Raw genomic sequence first — 21,264 nt, forward strand, 5'->3', positions numbered from 1 at the left:
AAAAGCTTCCGGTTACGGCTATGTGCACACCCACTGTTGATCCCACCGCATCCTCCACCTTCTTACTTTCACCTGTGGGGGTGCCAGCGTGACACCACCGTCTCCATGCCAGCACGTAGGAAGCTTCCAATCATGACAATATGCACACCCACTGCTATACCCTCCACCTTCTTACTTTTGCCTGTGGAATAGGGCACTAGTGATGATGACTCCCTTGACTCCCTCTGCAGAGCCTATGGACTTGGAAGTGGTGCTCTCCTTTCCCGACTCACCTAACGATGAGCCCCATCGCCACCACTGCAGGCAGATCAGTCACTATGCCAGCTTCTGCGTTCTTCTGCCACTCTGGGGATAGATGCACTGTCTGGGAAGTCGCGTGCCATTTCCAATTTTGTGACCTAGGTCACAGCACAAACCTAGCTATTTCGCTGTCATTGACAGCATGTATGAATCATAAGAAAGTAATAACTCTTTTTGATTTGTTGTATGATACATGTACACACTCCATAACCAGAGTGCTTCCAGGAAGGAAAAATGAGAGCTCCTGATCGAATTAGAGGAACGTGTGAAAATCTTAACAGTATGAGTGATTTAAAGTCTCAGGCTAGATCACAAACAATGGGAAATGACTTCTTATATTGAAAGCTCTTGCTGGACCTAGAAAACAATGAACATATAGAATAACAAATTAGATTTTCTGCTTTCTCTCTTTCCTACATCTCAAATACTGACATTTTCATTATTTGTTGTTTTCATCCTTCAACTTACAAATGAATGTCCAGCTCCCTTTTTATACCCATTCTCCTGTAACTTTTCTTCTCTCTATTCTGATCCACATCTCAACCACTCAAGAATTTCCAGTGAGTATGTATACTGATCTTACTCTTCTCTTTTCTTCTATGAAAGAACTGTTTGATAATAAAACAAAAATAGGTTTCAATTCGGTCTATCCAGTACTTCTTTTAAACATGATGGCAACTCACTTTTCAGCAAAGCATGCTACTAATTCTAAATTTTTAGTCTCTGTCACTATTGCTTTGTTCATGAAATTCTTTAAAAATATTGTTAGTTAAATAAGTCAGTTTGTATCCTAGTAATTTCTGCCCCCCCCCCCCCTCCCCACCTTTTCTTGGTCACTGCTTAATAAGGTGGTCTGTGTCTGAATTAAGCACTTATGTTCAGTGAATTAAAGTCTCTTTATTTGCTAATTTGTTTCACATTGCATTGGTTTAAGCCACATAAATAACTTCTTTATGTGGCTTTTGCTAGCTGTATATCATGCTTTTTATGTTGCTAGGATTCTGGCATTTTATTTACCATGTTTTCTCCTGTGATTGCACAGAAGTCAGAACACAATTGATTCCATTTTGATGTGTTTGCCATTACAGACATAATTACTGCTGAGTACAAAGAATCTATTACAATATACTCATTGTAAGTATTATTGTTTCATCTTCTCATTATAATATCTGAGAAATTTACAAGACTTTTCAAAACAGGTTTTGTTCTGAGCTGAGAACCATAAATTTGACATAAAGCCAGAGACAGCTTTCAAGTATGGTAAAAACCAAGAACTGTCTTGTTCATGCTGATTGTTTAATTCATCCTGTAAAAAAGAAACAAAAGAAAATTATTTGTGATTAGAAAGCAAAATCATCAGTCAATTACAATATGATTTTCAAACTATTTTTCTTGTTTATCGTTCAATCACTTCCTCTCAAAAATACATGAAGATAACCTTCACATTTCTGTGAAAGTAAAAAAAATTTTGACTTTTGCATTATATTACACTTACATTTTCCTTAACTAATTATCAAATTGTATACATCAGTGTACACTTTCAAACTTGGAAAACTATCACTCAGAAGTAATCTCCATGAAGACTGCAATTTGTACATTAGCTTGGCGTGATAAAAGATATTTAACTGACTGGCCCCTACTGTAACACTTGTGGGAAAAAAAAAAAAAAAAAAAAAAAAAAGGACGCAACAACAAGATTCATGAGCTACATCTTACCAATTCTCTAGCCTGGTGCTCTGATGAGGGAAAATATGCCTAAACTTTAATGCTTCCCTCCTCAAATGCACATAACTGGCTGTGTTGGATAGTGTGTCTACTTTTCCTTATAATGTTAACATCCACTTCACCACCATTAAGGTGAACCTCACAGTATTAACTAAGACACTAACGGTGAACCTCACACTATTAATTAAGACACTAGTTATTGAGTGACTATCTCAGACTGTAGTAAAAGACATTGGACCGCTGTTCACATTTTGGTAATTTCAAAATTCCTGAAGGTGCAACGACATCCATCACAGGGCACTGGCTCCTTTTCACCCAAAAATAATTACAATGTAGAGCAGGTCCAGACTTTCAAACTGTCAGATATGATTTGGCAGGGATGACATTTAAGGAGCACCAGTGCTATAATGCATACAACTGAATTCTCACGGTTACCATTTGCACTTTGTTACTCATTGTTTTGTTACTGCATTCCAAAAATCATGCCATAGTGCCAACAGAACAAGAAGATCTAAGGAAATTATAAAAATAGTTATGTTGTTAAAAGAAGTAATTTTTCTTGTCGTGATGGTGTTTCTAGCACAGTATTTAAATCTTGTGCTGACTTGATAAGACCATTTTTGAGATATCTTTGTAAACAGTCAGTATCTGAGCTAGTCTGTTTATTACATCCTTCTTGATGTAACATGCATAATTTTGGTTCCAATGTAGCAGGATCTTATGAGTTTTCTTTCAAAAATTCAAAATCCTAACCTTTTCACAAGAAAATTAAAAATTTACCCCATTAACTACTATATCCATAAATTTTATCTAGGTTCAAGAATTTAAAAGTGTTGTTAGCTACATGCCAAGTAGTAGTGCTCAGGATAACCTGCATGACAAGTAATAGTGTTCTGTAAACAGGACTCAAAATTTACAGATACGGATAACTCTTTTCTTTGAATTACACTAACATAATCAAGTAAATATTAAGTTAACAATAAAAGATAAATAGCAGTCATGTTATGTGGCTGGGGAGGCAGCAGCTTTTCCCAAATAAGTGTCTGTCTTTCTAGTTTACTTCATTACATATTGGTGGCCTAAGCAAAAAAAGCACTGAACATTATAATGGTAGCTTATTGTTAATGTGACATACAGATTAAGTTTCTATAATTTTCTTGTCTTTTGTGATCTCTTAGGTTTTTGGGTGTACAGCCCAGTTGTTGTTTCAGCTATGCACAATACTTTGTTGACCGACCCAGTTGTGTCTTCTTTAAATGATGCGAGCTGTATTTTTATGTGCACTGACTACCTGGGCTCCAACCAGACTGTGAAGTATTGTTAATGTCGCACCACTATTTATAGTCAACTTCGACTCCTTGTGCTCTCTACATCCTTTGATGCATATCTATTTTCCAGAGCCTGTACTGCTATTCCCAAAACACACATTCTCTCAGCACTTTGAAGCTTAGCTGGATGATGAGTGGATCCCAAGCCTTGCTCAAATTGAAACATCTATCCCAATTTATTAGGTTTTCTAACACATTTATTTCAATATACTGCTCTATTGCACTGTCCCAGTGACTGGACCTTCGCACCTCAAAACTGGTCTCATTGTGTTTCATTTTATGATTATAAACAATGCAGTGCTTGTTCTTTTAGTCAGGTGTGTTACTGAAGTTCCTTGTATCATTCCTTAACTCTTCTAATAGTCTGCCTCATGTAACACGTGTCACACCTGCATGGAACGTGGTACACATCTGTATTTTGGAGACCTAGATCTTCTTTAACATTACAAAGAATGATGCTCGCATCATTTGATGGGAGCAAAATATTGATATTCCTAGATACTGGGCTGTCTTAGGCCAGATACGCAATTCTTGTTTTCTCTTCTTCTTCCTCCGTCTCAACTTCTTTCTCAGGCATTGTAGACACACACATTTTGTCAATTTCAGCATCCATTCCTTTGGAACACTATTTGCAAGTGTTATTACTCTTTAGTAAGGCACTCCTTCTCTGACAGCATTCGAGCTCTGTGGACAAGAGTCTTTCGCACAGGGAACAAAAAAACATGAAAACTTCCCGGAATATTTAAATCCTATCCATCCTAAAACTAGATACTTGATGGAACTTTTCTCTACATGTTGGTTAAGAAAAGAACAGCTGAATCCATGGGCCACACTGTGTGTAGAAAACCCACCCATACTGTTCTCTATTCCAGGCCTTGAGCCAAACCCTCCATAATAAAAAAAAAATTATATACTAAAGACAATGGTCCATAGAGCTCAAATGCTGCCAGACAAGAAGAGCCTTGCCATATAATTACAACTACAAATAGTGTTTGAAAACAATGGGTTCTCACATGAACAAAGTGAATGGGCACTGCAGTCAGAAGCAACCAAAAGGTTAACACTGAGAAAGAAAAAAATTAGCCAAGAGTCACTTATCTGTTTTATGCTGGCCCAATATCAGGGAAGATGGTAGACTGCTACAGTGTTATAGCATCCTGTGTATTTTGCTTCCATCAGCAGAGATAAAAGTTTATTTTGTGATTTTAAGGATGCCTTATGAAATAAATTGACATTCTTTGACATCAGCTGTTTGTGACACATGAAAATTTGTGCCAGACCAGGTCTTACACCCAGATTTCTGCTTATTGTGAGTGGTTGCCTAAATCACTTTGGCTAGCTGAGCATGCCTCCAGTACTGATTCAAACTACCATATGTCGCTTAGTCACAACCTTTATGCTGACGCAACTCATGATTCCCACGCAGGAAGGCATCTTAAAGATAATCTAGATCTCTGAAAGCTGTGTGCATACTGTATTGCATGCAGATGTGGCATGTCATCTTAGGTGCAAACTGTCAGAATAATTGAGGAGAGCTGCAAGAACATCAGACACATACCTGACTTAAATAATCAAACAAAACAGCTCTTGCTAAGTATTGTCTCAAATACGAAATGAATACAACAAGACTAGTTTTTTTGTGCAATTGCCAAGTTTCTGGGACAGCTTAATTAAGGAGTCTATTCAAATAAAAATATCAGAAAACCTGATAAACTGTTGCAACAGCTCAGCTCTAATAGCCATGCCCTAATGGCTGTTGGTAACAGTCTACCCATACACGTGAGGGCTGTATTTGGATGTGTACAGCATCAGGCAAGCACCAGAGTCCTTAATTTCCACTGACTTCTTTTAATGTTGAACATCCTTCTTGCGACAGAATGTTACACTCGGTCATCGCTTCATTTGTGAAGTGCTCTGGCAACTGTTGCGATTATAGGAAAATGAGGATCTGCTTTTCAATAAAAGGCACGTCAATTTGATTTACAGCAAGCCTATTTATTTAGTGGTGCACATCCTGACATAGTACTATTAACAAAATGGTACACAGCACTCTAATTGTGTTAATCAGTATGTAACACTGTTGAAAAATAATATTAATCACTTTATGGCCTCATAACACACTTTATCAACAATGACTACCAATCATAAATGTTCTGAGAGGTGTCTGCATTTCAGCTTGCTACAGCTCATGCTAATAATTATTGCCATCTGCGACCTTGCAGACATGCAACTGTTCACTTTGGCCACTGCCACCCAACACTCTTTAATAATGCACTTATAGTTTGCTACAGTTACTTCCTAACAACTTCTTGACTTATCTTGGGCAGTGAATGCACTTCAGCTCGCTACAACTCAGCTAATAATCATTGCAGTCAATGACCTTGCACACAAGCAACCACTCTCAGCTGTGGCTGGCACCCAAATTTCACAAATGACAAGAGAGCTTCTGGTCTGAATATTTTGAGCAATGACTATCCAGGAAAATTCTTGCTACATTATATGGTCATGCTTTACTCAGCCAATGCCAAGCAAAGATACTCTCTCCAAGTGGCTTTTGATGCCTTAAGTCGCAAACCAGATGCCACAGTATTCTACCCACACTGCAGGGCTTGTAATATATAGCACAACAGCTTGATGTATGCAATGTCAATTTGCTATAAATGTTACCCCACTATAGAGGTTTCAGTCTAAACAAGGCTTGGGGGTCCAGACTCAGTTTATAAAGATTTCTTCAATATCTCATTCATCAGTGGTGAAAACCATTGAAACAATGTGTGTTTCATGAAATAACAGAGAAGGCTCCAAAAAACAACTGAGAATCAAAGTGCACAGCAGGTGCTGGGAGTTCAACTCAGCTGTAACATGTGGCAGAACAACTACAATACATGATAGCCTGACTAGACTCCTTCCAATGAGTATGCATAACATCTACATCTACATCTACATTGATACTCCGCAAGCCACCCAACGGTGTGTGGCGGAGGGCACTTTACGTGCCACTGTCATTACCTCCCTTTCCTGTTCCAGTCGCGTATGGTTCGCGGGAAGAACGACTGTCTGAAAGCCTCCGTGCGCGCTCTAATCTCTCTAATTTTACATTCGTGAGCTCCTCGGGAAGTATAAGTAGGGGGAAGCAATATATTCGATACCTCATCCAGAAACGCACCCTCTCGAAACCTGGCGAGCAAGCTACACCGCGATGCAGAGCGCCTCTCTTGCAGAGTCTGCCACTTGAGTTTATTAAACATCTCCGTAACGCTATCACGGTTACCAAATAACCCAGTGACGAAACGCGCCGCTCTTCTTTGGATCTTCTCTATCTCCTCCGTCAACCCGACCTGGTACGGATCCCACACTGATGAGCAATACTCAAGTATAGGTCGAACGAGTGTTTTGTAAGCCACCTCCTTTGTTGATGGACTACATTTTCTAAGCACTCTCCCAATGAATCTCAACCTGGTACCCGCCTTACCAACAATTAGTTTTATATGATCATTCCACTTCAAATCGTTCCGTACGCATACTCCCAGATATTTTACAGAAGTAACTGCTACCAGTGTTTGTTCCGCTATCATATAATCACACAATAAAGGATCCTTCTTTCTATGTATTCGCAATACATTACATTTGTCTATGTTAAGGGTCAGTTGCCACTCCCTGCACCAAGTGCCTATCCGCTGCAGATCTTCCTGTATTTCGCTACAATTTTCTAATGCAGCAACTTCTCTGTATACTACAGCATCATCCGCGAAAAGCCGCATGGAACTTCCGACACTATCTACTAGATCATTTATATATATTGTGAAAAGCAATGGTCCCATAACACTCCCCTGTGGCACGCCAGAGGTTACTTTAACGTCTGTAGACGTCTCTCCATTGATAACAACATGCTGTGTTCTGTTTGCTAAAAACTCTTCAATCCAGCCACACAGCTGGTCTGATATTCCGTAGGCTCTTACTTTGTTTATCAGGCGACAGTGCGGAACTGTATCGAACGCCTTCCGGAAGTCAAGAAAAATAGCATCTACCTGGGAGCCTGTATCTAATATTTTCTGGGTCTCATGAACAAATAAGGCGAGTTGGGTCTCACACGATCGCTGTTTCCAGAATCCATGTTGATTCCTACATAGTAGATTCTGGGTTTCCAGAAATGACATGATACGCGAGCAAAAAACATGTTCTAAAATTCTACAAGAGATCGACGTAAGAGATATAGGTCTATAGTTTTGCGCATCTGCTCGACGACCCTTCTCTGTCACCTGAAGAACACTATTGCACTGCTCGTCGAAATATTGTGCATAAAATGGAATCAACAGCTTGGCTGTATACCTGAAGGCTCACTGCACCATTAATGCACGTTTTTTGTTAATGTGTTAATATATACCTTGCCTCATTACACACCTTTGAAGATTCTACTTCTTAATGGGATCAATAGAACAGCATGATGAATGAATTAAATGTCCCATGGAAGAGAGCAAGAAGAAGACTTTGTGTGCAGCTAATTCAAAAACATATTCCATTCCATTGTGACAGGGAGCTATAGCAACCAGTTTCGATTTACAGCAACTAGTTTTGAATTATTTCAGAAAAAACAGTCTTGGTTGGTTTTCACAACCGAGACTGTTTTTTTAATAACTCAAAATTCAAGGTGCTATCATAATTTGAGGTGCCATCTGACATAAGATAAACAATCAATGGCTCAGGAAGGACAATAATAAGTGAGGAAGCTAATCTGCAAATGCGCGTGGCTTTTTGAATTGGAAATATAGTGCTGGTGGTGGTGGTGATGATGATAAGTTTGATAGTTGCAAATAGTAATATTTCCATCAGTAGAAAAGTTCAGAACTGCAGGTAGGAGCCAGAACTCAAGAGTCACCCTCACATTATTATATGACAAAGAATGCTCCTTAAAACATAAAAATGAAAACAATAAATTTTTGAGAATATAATGTAACTGGATAGATAAAATATCTACTCACCAAGCTGCAGTAGAACACACACATAAAAGAAAGTTATAATTAGGCTAGCTTTCAGAGCCAGTGTCTCCTTTTTCAGGCAGAAGGGTTGAAGGGGAAGGAAGATGGGTGAAGGAAAAGGACTGGAGAGGTCTAAGAAACAGGCATAGATTTTGGAAAACTTCCTGAGAACCGCAGGTCAGGGGAGACTTACTGGACAAGACAAGAAGGAAAGACTGATTGTTGGGGACTGCACCGGAGGAGATTTGAAAACCTGAGAGCTTAAAGGTGAAGACAGGGTAACATGCAAGACAGAGATTATTGGTAAAACACCCTGTGTGAGTTAATAAGAGTGTAAAGCTAAGTGTATTGTACATAACAGAGGTGGGGAGGGGATGGCAAAAAAATATGTAAAAAATAGAAGATCTAGAAAACTAAAGTGCCAAATGGCAAGTGTGGTGAAACAGGCACCAAGATCATGATTGTCATTTTGTAGAGCATGCTGCCAGTATACACCCTCTGCCTATGCCCATTAATCCTAACGGATAATTTGGTGGTATCATGCTGATATAAAAGGCCAAACAGTGTTTACATAACAGCTGATATATAATGTGTCGTTTCACAGGTAGCTCTCCCGTTGGTAGTATATGTTTTGCCTGTTACAGTGTTGGTATAAGTGGTGGCAGGAGGGTGCATAGGGCAAGTCTTGCAGTGGGGACAGTCACAGGTTTAGGAGATGTAGGGTAGGGAGATGGGTACAGAAGGAACATAAGATCTGACCAGAATATTGTGGCAATTAGGAGGGCAACAAAAAACTATTCTAGGTGTGGTGAGCAAAATCTCAGAGTGGATCTCATATCAGGGCATGATTTTAGGAAGTCATGGTCTTATTGAAATGGTTGATTAATACATTTCAAACCAGGATAATACTGAGTGACCAGTGGTGTTCTCCGAAGGTTTTCTTTTTTCTCTCTCTCTCTCTCTCTCTCTCTCTCTCTCTCTCTCCTTTTTTTTTTTTTTTTTTTTTTTTTTTTTTTTTTTTTTTTTTTTTTTAAAGGCATCAGCAGTACCAGGATTGGATGTTATGGCCTGGGAAATCTGCTTTTGAACTAGGCTACTGGGGTAATTATGTCCAGTGAAAGCTGAGGCAAGTATGGTGGTCTTCTTCTTCTTCGGTTATCAACCCACAGGTTGGTTGGCAGCAGCACGCCATTCCGTTCTTTTGTCAACTTTCTTCTTCATATCTGCATAGGTCTGGCACCCGATGTCATTTATTACTTGTTGAATGTAGCTTAATCTAGGTCGTCCTCGGCGAGTTCTTCCTTCAATGATTCCTTCTAATATTCTCTTAATGAAATTGTTATGCCGTAAAATGTGACCTATGAAGGTTATTCTTCTTTTCTGTATATTTCGCCAAAGAGATCTGTTTTCTTTCACTCTTCTGAGGACATCTTCGTTTGTAGCCTTGTCTCGCCAGCTGATTTTTTCCATTCTCCGGTAGCACCACATTTCGAATGCCTCTAATCTTCTCTTTTCTTCTTTTCCACTAGTCCAAGTTTCACATCCGTAAAGGGCTGTACTCCACACATAGGTTTTCATGACTCTCTTTCTTACGTCTAAACTAACATTTCTACTCGTCAGTAAGTTTCTTTTTCCATTGAATGCTATTTTGGCAAGTTGTATTCTGTTTTTAATGTCACTTTTGCTCCTTCCATCTGCTGTTATTTTGCTACCTAAGTAGTTAAATTCTGTAACCTGCCCTAGTTTCTCTCCCTTTATTGTTATTCGTATGGGTTCATTGTAGTTCAGGGCGCCACTCACCATCACTTTAGTCTTTTTCTTATTTATTTTCATTCCATACTGTTCTTTTAAGGTGTTTTCCATTTCATTGAGTGCGGCTTCTAAATCTTCTTTCCTTTCTGTAATTATGGCGATATCATCTGCATATCGCAACATATCTATTTTCATTCCGTTAAGTTTTATTCCTACTTCAATATTCTCTCTTATTTTGTCTATTGCTTCTTGGATATATGCGTTGAAAATTACTGGAGATAGTGGGCATCCCTGTCTCACTCCTTTCCTTATTCTTGCTGTTTCTTCTTTGTTTTCCTTCTTAACTAAGGCTGTTTCATTTTGGTATATTTTAAAGATTATCCTTCTATCATTATATTTCAGACCAGCCTTCTTCAGAATTCTAAACATTTCTGGCCATACAACATTGTCAAATGCCTTTTCGAGGTCTACGAAGGCTATAAATACTTGTTTGTTTTTGGAAATTTGTTTCTCAATTATTAGTCTTAAAGATAAGATTGCTTCCCTCGTCCCTACACCGCTTCTAAAACCGAATTGGTCTTCACTTAGAGTGCTATTCAATTGGTTTTCAACTCTTTTCAAAATTATTCTTATTAGAATTTTTGATGCGTGTGAAAGAAGACTGAGTGTTCGATGGTTTTCACAGTCCATAGTAGATGCTTTCTTAGGTATGGGGAATATGATGCATTTCTGATAGTCTTCAGGAACTTCACCTGTTTTGTATATTTTCTGTATGAGTTGCAGTAATGTAGCTTTCATTTTGTCTCCTGATTTCTTAATTAGTTCAGAAGGTATATCATCAACACCTGCCGCTTTCTTATCTGGTAGTTCTTTTAGTGCTTTTTCAAATTCATCTTTCAGAATTGTGTCCCCTAGTTCTTCTTTCTCTACTTCTTCGCTTAATTCTATCATATTATCTGTTAGAGGGTCTCCTTGATATAGCTCTTCAATGTATTCTTGCCATCTCTTCAGCGTGTCATATCCAAATAGTACCTTGCCCTCTTTGTTCTTTATAGTTCCTGAAGATTTTACTTTCCGTTTAGCAAAGTTTTGTTTTATTGTTCTGTAGGCCAAGTCAGTTTTTCCTTTAACCATGTTTTCCTCCACCTCTTTACAAATGCTGTTGAGGTAATTTTCTTTTGCTTTCCTAGATTCTCTGTTTATTTGGTTTCTAAGCTTTCTATATTTGTTTTCGCTTTGCTCGTCAGAGGCATTTTTGTATAGTCTTCTTTCTTCCATTAGACAAATTATTTCAGGTGTTATCCACTCTTTCCTGTTTACAGGTTTGGCTTTCCCAATAAATTCTTCTGCTGCTTTATGTATGCTTTCTTTGATTTGTTTCCACTCCTCGTTAGTACTCCCGGGAATAATGTTTGATGCCATCTCATCAGTTTTCCGTGCATAAGGGATCACTAGTTCTTCAGACTTTAGGTTATCTCTGTTCCATACTTTGTTCGTTTTTCTCTCTAATCGCTTGAGTTTGAGTAAGCATTTCATCATTACAAGGTTGTGATCACTATTAATATCCGCAGACGGGTAGCTTCTGCAGTCCTTGATTTGGTTTTTAAAACGCGATTTTACTAATATATAGTCGATTTGGTGTCTTCTAGTATCTCCTGGGGCTTTCCACGTGTACCTTCTTCTTTTATGGTGGTTGAAAAGGGAGTTCGCTATGACCAACTTGTTTTTGGCACAAAATTCAATTAGCCGGCTTCCTCTTTCGTTTCTATCTCCTAGACCATATTTCCCTACAATTCCGTCAACTTTCTCTTCTCCAACACTAGCATTCCAATCTCCCATTATAATTAAGTTCTCTTCACCTTTAACATAATTTATAACTTTGTTGATGTCTTCATACACTGTTTCTATTACATCGTCTTCTTCTGCCGATGTCGGCATATAGACTTGTACTATTACCGTGTTCTTTGGTTTGGTTCCAATTTTGACTAGTATTATCCTAGAGTTAAATTGCACATATCCTGTGACTAGATTCCCGAGTTTTCCTTTTAGAATTATTCCAACTCCACCGATTCCAGTTGTTCCTTGGTTAGTACCTGTATGAATGATACGATAATTTCCTGATCTGAAGTCTCCTGGTTCAGGCCATCGCATCTCAGATATTCCTATTATGTCTGTTCCCATTCTGTCCATCTCTAGTTTGAGGTTCTCTAATTTCCCGCATTGGAGGAGTGTTCTTACATTCCATGTTGCTATTTTTAGTGTATTCTTCAACTTTGCCTGACCTTCCATTGTCCCCACCCGGAGATCCGATTGGGGGACTATTACTCCGGATTTATGTTTAACAGAAGATTCTGGCATGGTGCGCTACTGATTCTTGGGATATCTTGAGTGATCTTTAATGGAGTGGTTTCCCGTTGCCTTCTCCATCCTATGCCGTTGACTGTGAAGTTCTTCCGCCTTTAGGAGCAATTTCTCACTCCAAGGACAAGAGAGTGCCCTGCCTCTATCCGCTCATCCGCTCTCTTTGAGACCGTTGGCACTTGATAGGGGGCGTTTCCTTATCCCGGGAAACACTCGGTCGTCAGAGCCTCGTTAGCAATAACAGGGTGTACCGTGCAGCAATCCTTAGCTGCAACTCGGGTAGGTGAGGTTGACATTTGTACAGGAGAGGCTGTTAGAGTCGCTTCACTGTACCTTAGTGTAGTGCTTTAAAGAGTCTGCATTGGCATGACTACCACCAAATTATTAGTTAGGATGAATGGGTGTAGCCAGAGGGCATATACTGACAACATACAATATCCTGTATCAGAGCATGCTCTACACCATGTCAATCGTGACCTCGGTGCCTGTTTCACCATACGCACCCTCTGGGTTGATCCCTCAGACACCAGTGTCTCAGAACTCTGCAGGTGGGAACTAGGTGCTATATGTCCTTGTTTCTTGCCACCCACCTAACTTTAATTTCCTCCATCTCAGCATTTCTTCACAGTAACTACTCCTTTCTTATCTCCGCTTTTGTTTTCTACATCTTTCATTTTCTTAGCTCTCTACTTTTTGCCACCACCCTCCCACCTCTGTTATGTACAATGCACTTAGATTTTCACTCTTATTAACTCATACATGATGTTTTAGCAGTAATCTCTGTCTTTCATATTACCCTGTCTTCACCTTTAAGCTATCTGGTTTTCGAATCTCCTCCGATGCAGTCCCCAGTAATCAGTCTTTCATTCTCATCCCTGCGGTTCTCCAGAATCTACCCTTTCTTCCTAGACCTTTCCAGTCCTTTTCCTTAACCCACTTCCTTCCCTTTCAACCCTTCTGCCTGAAGAAGGTGTCACTGGGTCCAAAAGCTTGCCTAATTGTATCTTTCTTTTAAGTGTGTGTTCTGCTGCTACTCGGTGAGTAGATTTTTTATTTATCTACTCCTTATAATGTTTTATTAATGGAACTATCTGTTGAAATGGAAAGGAAATATAACAAATTTCTGTTCAGTGCAATCTATTTACCTTGACTGGCTATTTTTACAATGAGACAATATTTTATTCAAATAAATATAAAAATCTTATAGCCATGTAAAAAGTAACATGAATATGAAGGATACTTACATACTTTTGTATTGCTCTTAAAACTCTATCCATTAAGTCTGAGATTCCTGGAGACACTGAACGGGATACAGCTACTGGAGTTATGGCACTAGGCTGTGGAGTCCTGTACAACAGTGCATACAGCGTTTGCAACAGGAAAGCAAGGAAAGCAAGTCCAGCAAGCACAGTTAGAGGATCAAATCCAGATCTGGAAATAAAACTTCCCGATATAAGTGACAGTCCATATTACACAAACACTGAAACATCAGGCAACATTAAATCTTAGTTTTTGTAATGATACAGTAAACTTTATGAAACCACAAGGAATTACTTTACTTAACATCAGAAATAATTAAAGTATATATGGGGTGAAGGAAAAATGCCACACTTGTTTTATTCCTCATCCCAATTCAAGACAAACTATATCTAGCAAAACCCAGCCCCACCAATAGGATTAATAGTTCTGCAATTTAAAAAATGAGACTCTGGCAACACTGTTAACTGCATGTAACATGGCCAAGAATAGCTGGCATGAACTATGCACTGTGCTGCAGCTGTCCCATTAGCTCAGTGAAATGAGGCAGTGCAGTGGGGAACAATATGCAGACTCACTGGTATTCGAGTCACATTTGCACCTTACATCATTTTTTTTAGTTAAAGCACCAAACTGTATCCCATTTACACCTCCACAATGTGGTATCTTTTGTATTTCTTTCTGTAACTGTTACCTTTACTTAAACATTAAGACATTACATGAACTTCTCATAGATGGAAATGATCACTTTGTTTTATCCATGACACAAATAAAGCCAGTAGAAAATTATAGTGCATACAGTAACATCATCTGTATCCAGTGAAGAACAAAAAACATACCAGGTAGGCTACACTAGGTTGCACATATGCTATGCACAATAATTCCATTCTGTACATTTGATGTTCAGGCTTATCTTCACACAGCCGACATGTACAAGTATCAGCAATGTTCACTTTAGAGAAGTGACCATCTTTCATTAGCATGTGGGAGGACGACGGTTCAATCCCGTCTCCGGCCATCCTGATTTAGGTTTTCCGTGATTTCCCTAAATCACTTCAGGCAAATGCCGGGATGGTTCCTCTGAAAGGGCACGGCCGATTTCCTTCCCCATCCTTCCCTAACACGAGCTTGCGCTCCATCTCCAATGACCTCGTTGTCGACGGGACGTTAAACACTAATATCCTCCTCCTTCATTAGCAAGCACTTTACCACTTGCTGAACCATACTTTGCTGGACCCCATGCAACACACCTGCATCCACCACTGCTGGAACACCATGCACATGAGCTATTAAGTCATGTAAATCCATGAGTGGAGTACTATAAACTTGTTCCCTTAAGTGTTCCCCCAAATAAATCTCTCATGGATTAAGGTCCAGGGAACTTGGAGGCTAGGACACTGGACCTCCCTGACCAATCACTTTCTCTGGAAACACTTCATTTAAATAGTTACACACATTCATTCCAAAGTGTGGTGCTGCGTCATCATGCTGAAACGTTAGCTGTCACTGAATACCAAATGGAACATTTTGTAATGCATCAGACAAGAAACGTATGGTGTAGAGGAGTATTCAGCTTGTCTGGCAATAGGTAAGGTCTCAAAAGCACTCCTCCCATGATTCCAGCCCACAGGTTTATGTGAAAGTGTGCCTGAAAGCCATTTCATGAGTTACATGTGGGTTGTGTTCTGACCAATAATGGCTATTGTGGAGGCTGAAAATACCTTCACAAGTGAAGTTAGATTCATCAGCCCATATTACATTATTTATAAAATGTTCATTATCTTCCACTTGGTGCAAAAGCCAATCACAAAACTGCACTCATTGAATGTGGTCTTTTGGCCACTGATGTTGAGTTAACATGCAACCACACGGATGCAGTTCTTCATCATGCAACACTTCAACAACCAGTCTTTGAGGTATCTGGAACTGCCTTGCAATATCACAGGTACTTTGCTAAGGTGACTGATGAATGGTATCAACAATCAAGACCTTTGTTTATGTAGTAGATCTAGTCCTCGGATGACCAATGTCCATTACTTGTGGACAAAGATTACCGATTTCCTGACGGCATTGCTCTAGGTGATGAAATGCATTCTTATTGGTATGGCATCTTTGAGGGTACTGTGCAGCATTGTACCCCATCAGGAAGCCAACCTACATGAACTTTACAGGATCAGTTATAGTTGTGCACTGCGTGGTAGTAGACACATGCATGTAGTTTAATGAATGCCACTGCCAAGCAGTAGTCTTCTGCCATGTGACAAAATGATGTCCTACTTATAAATGATGAAAACTAGGGAATGGACCTCTAAAAAATAAAAAAAAATGAGCCTGTCAAGGATTCATACCAAAGCTCCATGGTGGATGTGAGTTTGACGTCCCAGCAGTCTACTCCAAGAGTTACAATGGCTGGTATGGTAGTGTGGAGTGATACACATTCCTCTGTACATTCTGACACTTTACACAATGGGAGAGTGTTGCCAGCTCCTCATTGTCATACATGCATTTTCAAAATTCACCCAATCTGATTTTGCTAGATAAATTTTTGCCTCGATTTTGGATGAGGAATCGCATGCCAACCTCCAAGTGAGGCATTTTTTCCTTCACCCAGTATAAACTTGAATTCACAGAAGCAGAGAAATATTACAATTGTAACATGCTATTTGGTATTTAATAAATAAAGGCTGTTGGTAACTATTAAAAAGTACAGCTACAATAAATAAATAGAAACTACGTGAGATATGGTAGTAGAGAAACACCATTACTGTGTTTGGGAGCAACTGAATTGAGATTCTGTAATTTTGATCTGGACAGACATATTCACTTTCTTTGCAGATGATACATTATTATAACTAACTGATACTTCAAAACCACATTATTATAACTAACGGATACTTCAAAACCAGTCTTAAAAGTTCTGTGAATGTTACTTTTAAGACCTCCTGGATATGCTGATGTTTACCAGACACAGTTTACTAAGAAAGATTTCAGGTATAGGTTAACAGAAAAGACAATGATGAAAAACAATGACAACTAGGTTTTATAAAATTTGAAACTACTTATTGATAGCCACTGTAATTGTTTTTGCACAATCTTTACTTTCAAAATAGATTGAGAAACAACTTTTGATACTTGTACCACAGAGTCAGCTGCTTCAAGGATATGGTCAAAGCTCAATATTTTCACTGTTTCCACTCATTTGTGTTTTATGGTATCATAGCAACAAGCATCAAGCAAATAAAATCTTCATTATGCACAGAAGTGTTTCTTGAAGAAAATTATTGATACACCCCGAGCCCCTGCTGCTGTATAAAAACACAATATTGTACTGCCCAGTAATTGTACACACAACTCCTGTTGTGTAATTGTACACACAACTCCTGTTGTCAGTCAAAACATGAACCCAATAAATTAATAATTTTTGTTGTCTTTCGATGTTGCCAAGATCTAGTATTCAAAACCCAGTCATTCTGTCAGTTGCATGTGCCTCTGTATGCATGCTGAATTGACACACCAAAGTTAAAGGGCAGCACAGAACTGTACCAAGATGCTGCTTAGTCCAGCATACTTTGAATAAACAATCAGTCAGCACAGGGGAACAGGAGGGAGGCAATATGACTGCCTCCTGCACCTGCCTGCCAAGAGAACTTCTGACACCCTGTCTTGAGAATTGATCATCCAGCAGGGCAGACAGTTTTATGCTGTCTATTCCTGACTCAGTCTCTTTCTAACATTCTGCAGTCTCTCAGGAACATTACTATTCTTTTTAACATCTTTTAACTTCTTACCGCCCACCCTGTTCTCCATATGACTCGCATACATGATATTTTTCCTGGAAGATCCTTTGAAACCTGTATTTGCAATAATAACCAAAATGTTTCTTGGTTTTTATGACTTTTGTTCACCTTGACAATCTACTTCTCCCATGCTACCCACATTCTATACAATATATTCCTTCAGATCTATACTTTTTGACAAGAGTAAACATTTTGTTTATTTAATTTTATTGTGAGTTCTTTTGATACCAACAACATTAGAGTTGCTAGGATATGGAACAAGTCAGCATTTTTCCAATATTTAGTTATTTACAATCATAAATTTTTTATAAAACTTACAATAATGGATACAGTAGAGTACAGTATGGTAGATACATGGTAATACTCATACCATCTAACGTTATGTCATAATACATGAAAATAAATAAGGTGCATAATACAAGAATACTTCAGAATTAATATCTACACATAGACTATGATACATTGATATTAATAGTATCTTAATATTGGAAAACAAATTAATCTTTTATGACAAAAAATTATTTATATTTATGCTTGCACTAAATCAGGCAGCTCAGTTGTACAATAAAATGCTCATTTATGCTAAAAGAAATCCACTAATTGAGTACAATTAATTTTGCAACAGGTATTTTTTCAATTTAATCTTGAATTTCAGTGTTTTAAGAGAAAGACTTTTGATGTCTTCAGCCTCATACTACGTCCATGATATGCACTATTGGTTTTGAAAAGAGAGTGGGTTTTGCTAATGTAACATACAAGGGAGAATATGTACTGAGACATCAATGTAAATAGCTGTCATCCGCAGAAAAGGTTCCTGCATGAGTGTCTTGATTGAACACTACTCATAATAATAATTACAACTATTCTGAGCAGCAAAATTTCCTTTTTTCCAAGGACTGGCTACCAAAAAAGATGATGCCAAAAGATGACAGTGCTTGGAAACTTGGAAATACCCAAAGTAAGAAGCTTTTTTTCCCTTTGTGTGTAGATGATGCAATTATAAGGGAAAAACTGCAGCATCAAGCCTTTTTGCTAGATCTAAGATGTGGAAGGACAGATTTAATTTTCTGTCAGTAAATACACCCAAGAGCAATTCACTATGTATTTATGTCCACTTGTACTTTCTGTGTCACATGAAAATGTACATAATGAGTTAGTTGACATTCAAAATGAGTCAATTACAGATACAGAAATCAAGGATATCGTTAAATACATCGTTATCAGAAGTTTCCAGGTGTTTCCTTGGTGTTTTACCCACTAGAAGAGAAGTTTCATCTGCATAGAGACAAATAAAAATAGCTCTGTACAAAAAGAGATATATTATTTCAACATAATTTGCATCAGTAAACACTTTTATTTATTTTTTCTGTATCTGCACAGCAGTGAGTTTGCCATGAATGTGACTGTGTCCAGGTTATCATTACATATGTTTACGTATATATTAAATTACGAAGGCGGATCAGAAAGTAACCTCCGATTGGTCACAGTGCGGGTTGTGGGGGGATTAGCGACGCCATCTGTGCGTTCACGCACTCAACAGGTCAGTCGGCATCAAGCCGTGGTCGAGTGAACGTCGTACCTGCGCTAGTTTAGTTTTTGTGGCAGTTTGAAATGTGTGCTGCAATAGAAAACCCCGCCAAATGTGAAGTGCGTGCTGTCATAAGGTTTTTTACAGCCAAAGGATATTCTGCAGCAGCTATTCATCGTGAGCTTTGTGCCGTGTACGGACCAAGAGTTATGAGTGAAGGAGCTGTCCGTGAATGGGTACGTTTATTTAAAAGTGGACGAGAAAACGTTCATGATGAAGAGAGGAATGGTAGACCATCATTGGTGACTGACGAACGCGTTCAGACAGTTGATGCAAAAGTTCGTGAAAATCGATGTTTCTCAATGTCGGAGTTGTCTACTGGTTTTCCACAGATTTCTAAGACTCTCTTGTACGAGATAGTGACAGCAAGATTGGGTTACCGTAAGTTCTGTGCACGATGGGTGCCCAAAATTCTTACCGACCACCACAAAACTCAAAGAATGGCCGCTGCGTTAGACTTTCTGTCACGTTATGAGGACGAAGGAGAACCATTGTTAAACAGAATCGTGACCGGTGACGAAACCTGGATTAAGTACGTGAACCCTGAGACAAAAGAACAATCAAAGATGTGGGCACATTCAAATTCGCCTACCAAACCAAGAAAAGCCTCGCAAGATTTTTCTGCCAGAAAACTGATGGCAACGGTGTTTTGGGATGCCAAATGGGTGTTGTTGGTTGAATTCATGGAATGTGGTACGACCATTAATCAAGACGTGTACTGTGAAACAATAAAAAAGTTACGACGGGCTATACAGAACAAACGCCGTGGTATGCTGACTTCCGGTATCGTTTTTTTTGCACGATAACGCCCGTCCTCACTCTGCTCGCAGAACAACGGCCCTTCTTGAGTCCTTCAAGTGGGACGTTATCAACCATCCACCTTACAGCCCAGACCTGGCGCCAAGTGATTATCACCTCTTCATGCATTTGAAGAAATGGCTCGGGTCACAGCGGTTTGATGACGACTAAGAGCTCAAAGATGCGGTCACAGGCTGGCTCCAGACACAAGCGGGTGATTTTTATGCAGAAGGAATTTCAAAGCTTGTGAAGAGATACGATAAGTGCCTCAATCGCTATGGAGACTATGTAGAAAAATAGTGCAAAGATGTAGTTGTAAGATGTATATATTAAAATATTTTTATTTAACTTGGTGTATTTTTTTAAATCAACCGGAGGTTACTTTTTGAACGGCCCTCGTACAATTCGCAAATCAACTGATGTCACAATTCAGCAAATAAAACAACAAATAATCGTTATCTTCACATCTCAATAGTAAAATGTTTACAACTGTGTAACATACGTAGTGGTTGTCATATGACTTATATCAAAGCCATTATTGGTAACCTTACACTCCGAGAAAACTGTATTATTTACAAAAAATTGTAACACTGATTGTGAATTTTTTACTTGTAGCAAAAGTTTACTAGTTCTTTAATATTTAAACTTCTATGTTAAATAATGTTTTAAATGCTTGAAACATTATTGTGACTTGACACTTTCTACATCCTAGTGATTTCCATTTTCTGTTATTTCACAGAATGTTATACATGGAACATGAACTTCCATTTTCAGATAACATTATTTACTCACAGATGTGAGGAAAGCATATGTACAATTTATTGTGTGTAGTGACGGAAATCAAATGTATAAAACAATATAAATTTGCTCAGAGAAACTATTTAAGTTCTGGGAGCAGCAGATTTAGGAGAGGCAGGAAAAAAATGAGGTCCATCCAAAAAGTAAAGGATGCTGGACTCTGAAGGCACCTTAAACTATTCCACCCATTCCCTTCATATAACTGAAAACAAATTCCCAAAGATGGATAGGTAGATACATTCTCAGTTCCATTGTTACATAGTGAGATCATCAAGGATGCAGAAGACATGAAAAAATATAAATACAAAACATAGTAAGGAAAATTCTGACACACTGTAGCTTTCAGAGGAATCCTTTGAACACACACACACACACAGTGTGTCTGTGTTGACAACTGATAATTATTTTCCAACACTTACTTGCAGAAGTGACATTATTGCAAATGAATATGTGCAAAAGTCAGATTTTACCTAGAACCCACATTATTTGATATTATTAGTAATATACTACATAGAAGTAGTTAATACTCCCTGTACCTTGAACAGACCTCTGCAGGATGTTCTTGAATACATACCACAAATAAT

General features: G+C 38.6%; 1 protein-coding gene across 1 annotated transcript in view; it reads right to left on the reverse strand.

The window, feature by feature from the left end:
- Window positions 1–1,336: 1,336 nt before the first annotated feature.
- Window positions 1,337–21,264, reverse strand: part of LOC124612296 — a 45,202-nt gene continuing 25,274 nt past the window's right edge. The window contains exons 2-3 of the mRNA XM_047140407.1: window positions 13,687–13,873; window positions 1,337–1,606 (exon numbers count right to left, since the gene is read on the reverse strand). Coding sequence (XP_046996363.1) covers window positions 1,442–1,606; window positions 13,687–13,873 — 352 coding nt within the window. The 3' untranslated portion in view covers window positions 1,337–1,441. The remainder of the gene's footprint in view (window positions 1,607–13,686; window positions 13,874–21,264) is intronic.

Source organism: Schistocerca americana, chromosome 4 (genome assembly GCF_021461395.2).
Source record: "Schistocerca americana isolate TAMUIC-IGC-003095 chromosome 4, iqSchAmer2.1, whole genome shotgun sequence".
Taxonomy (NCBI): Eukaryota; Metazoa; Arthropoda; class Insecta; order Orthoptera; family Acrididae; genus Schistocerca; species Schistocerca americana.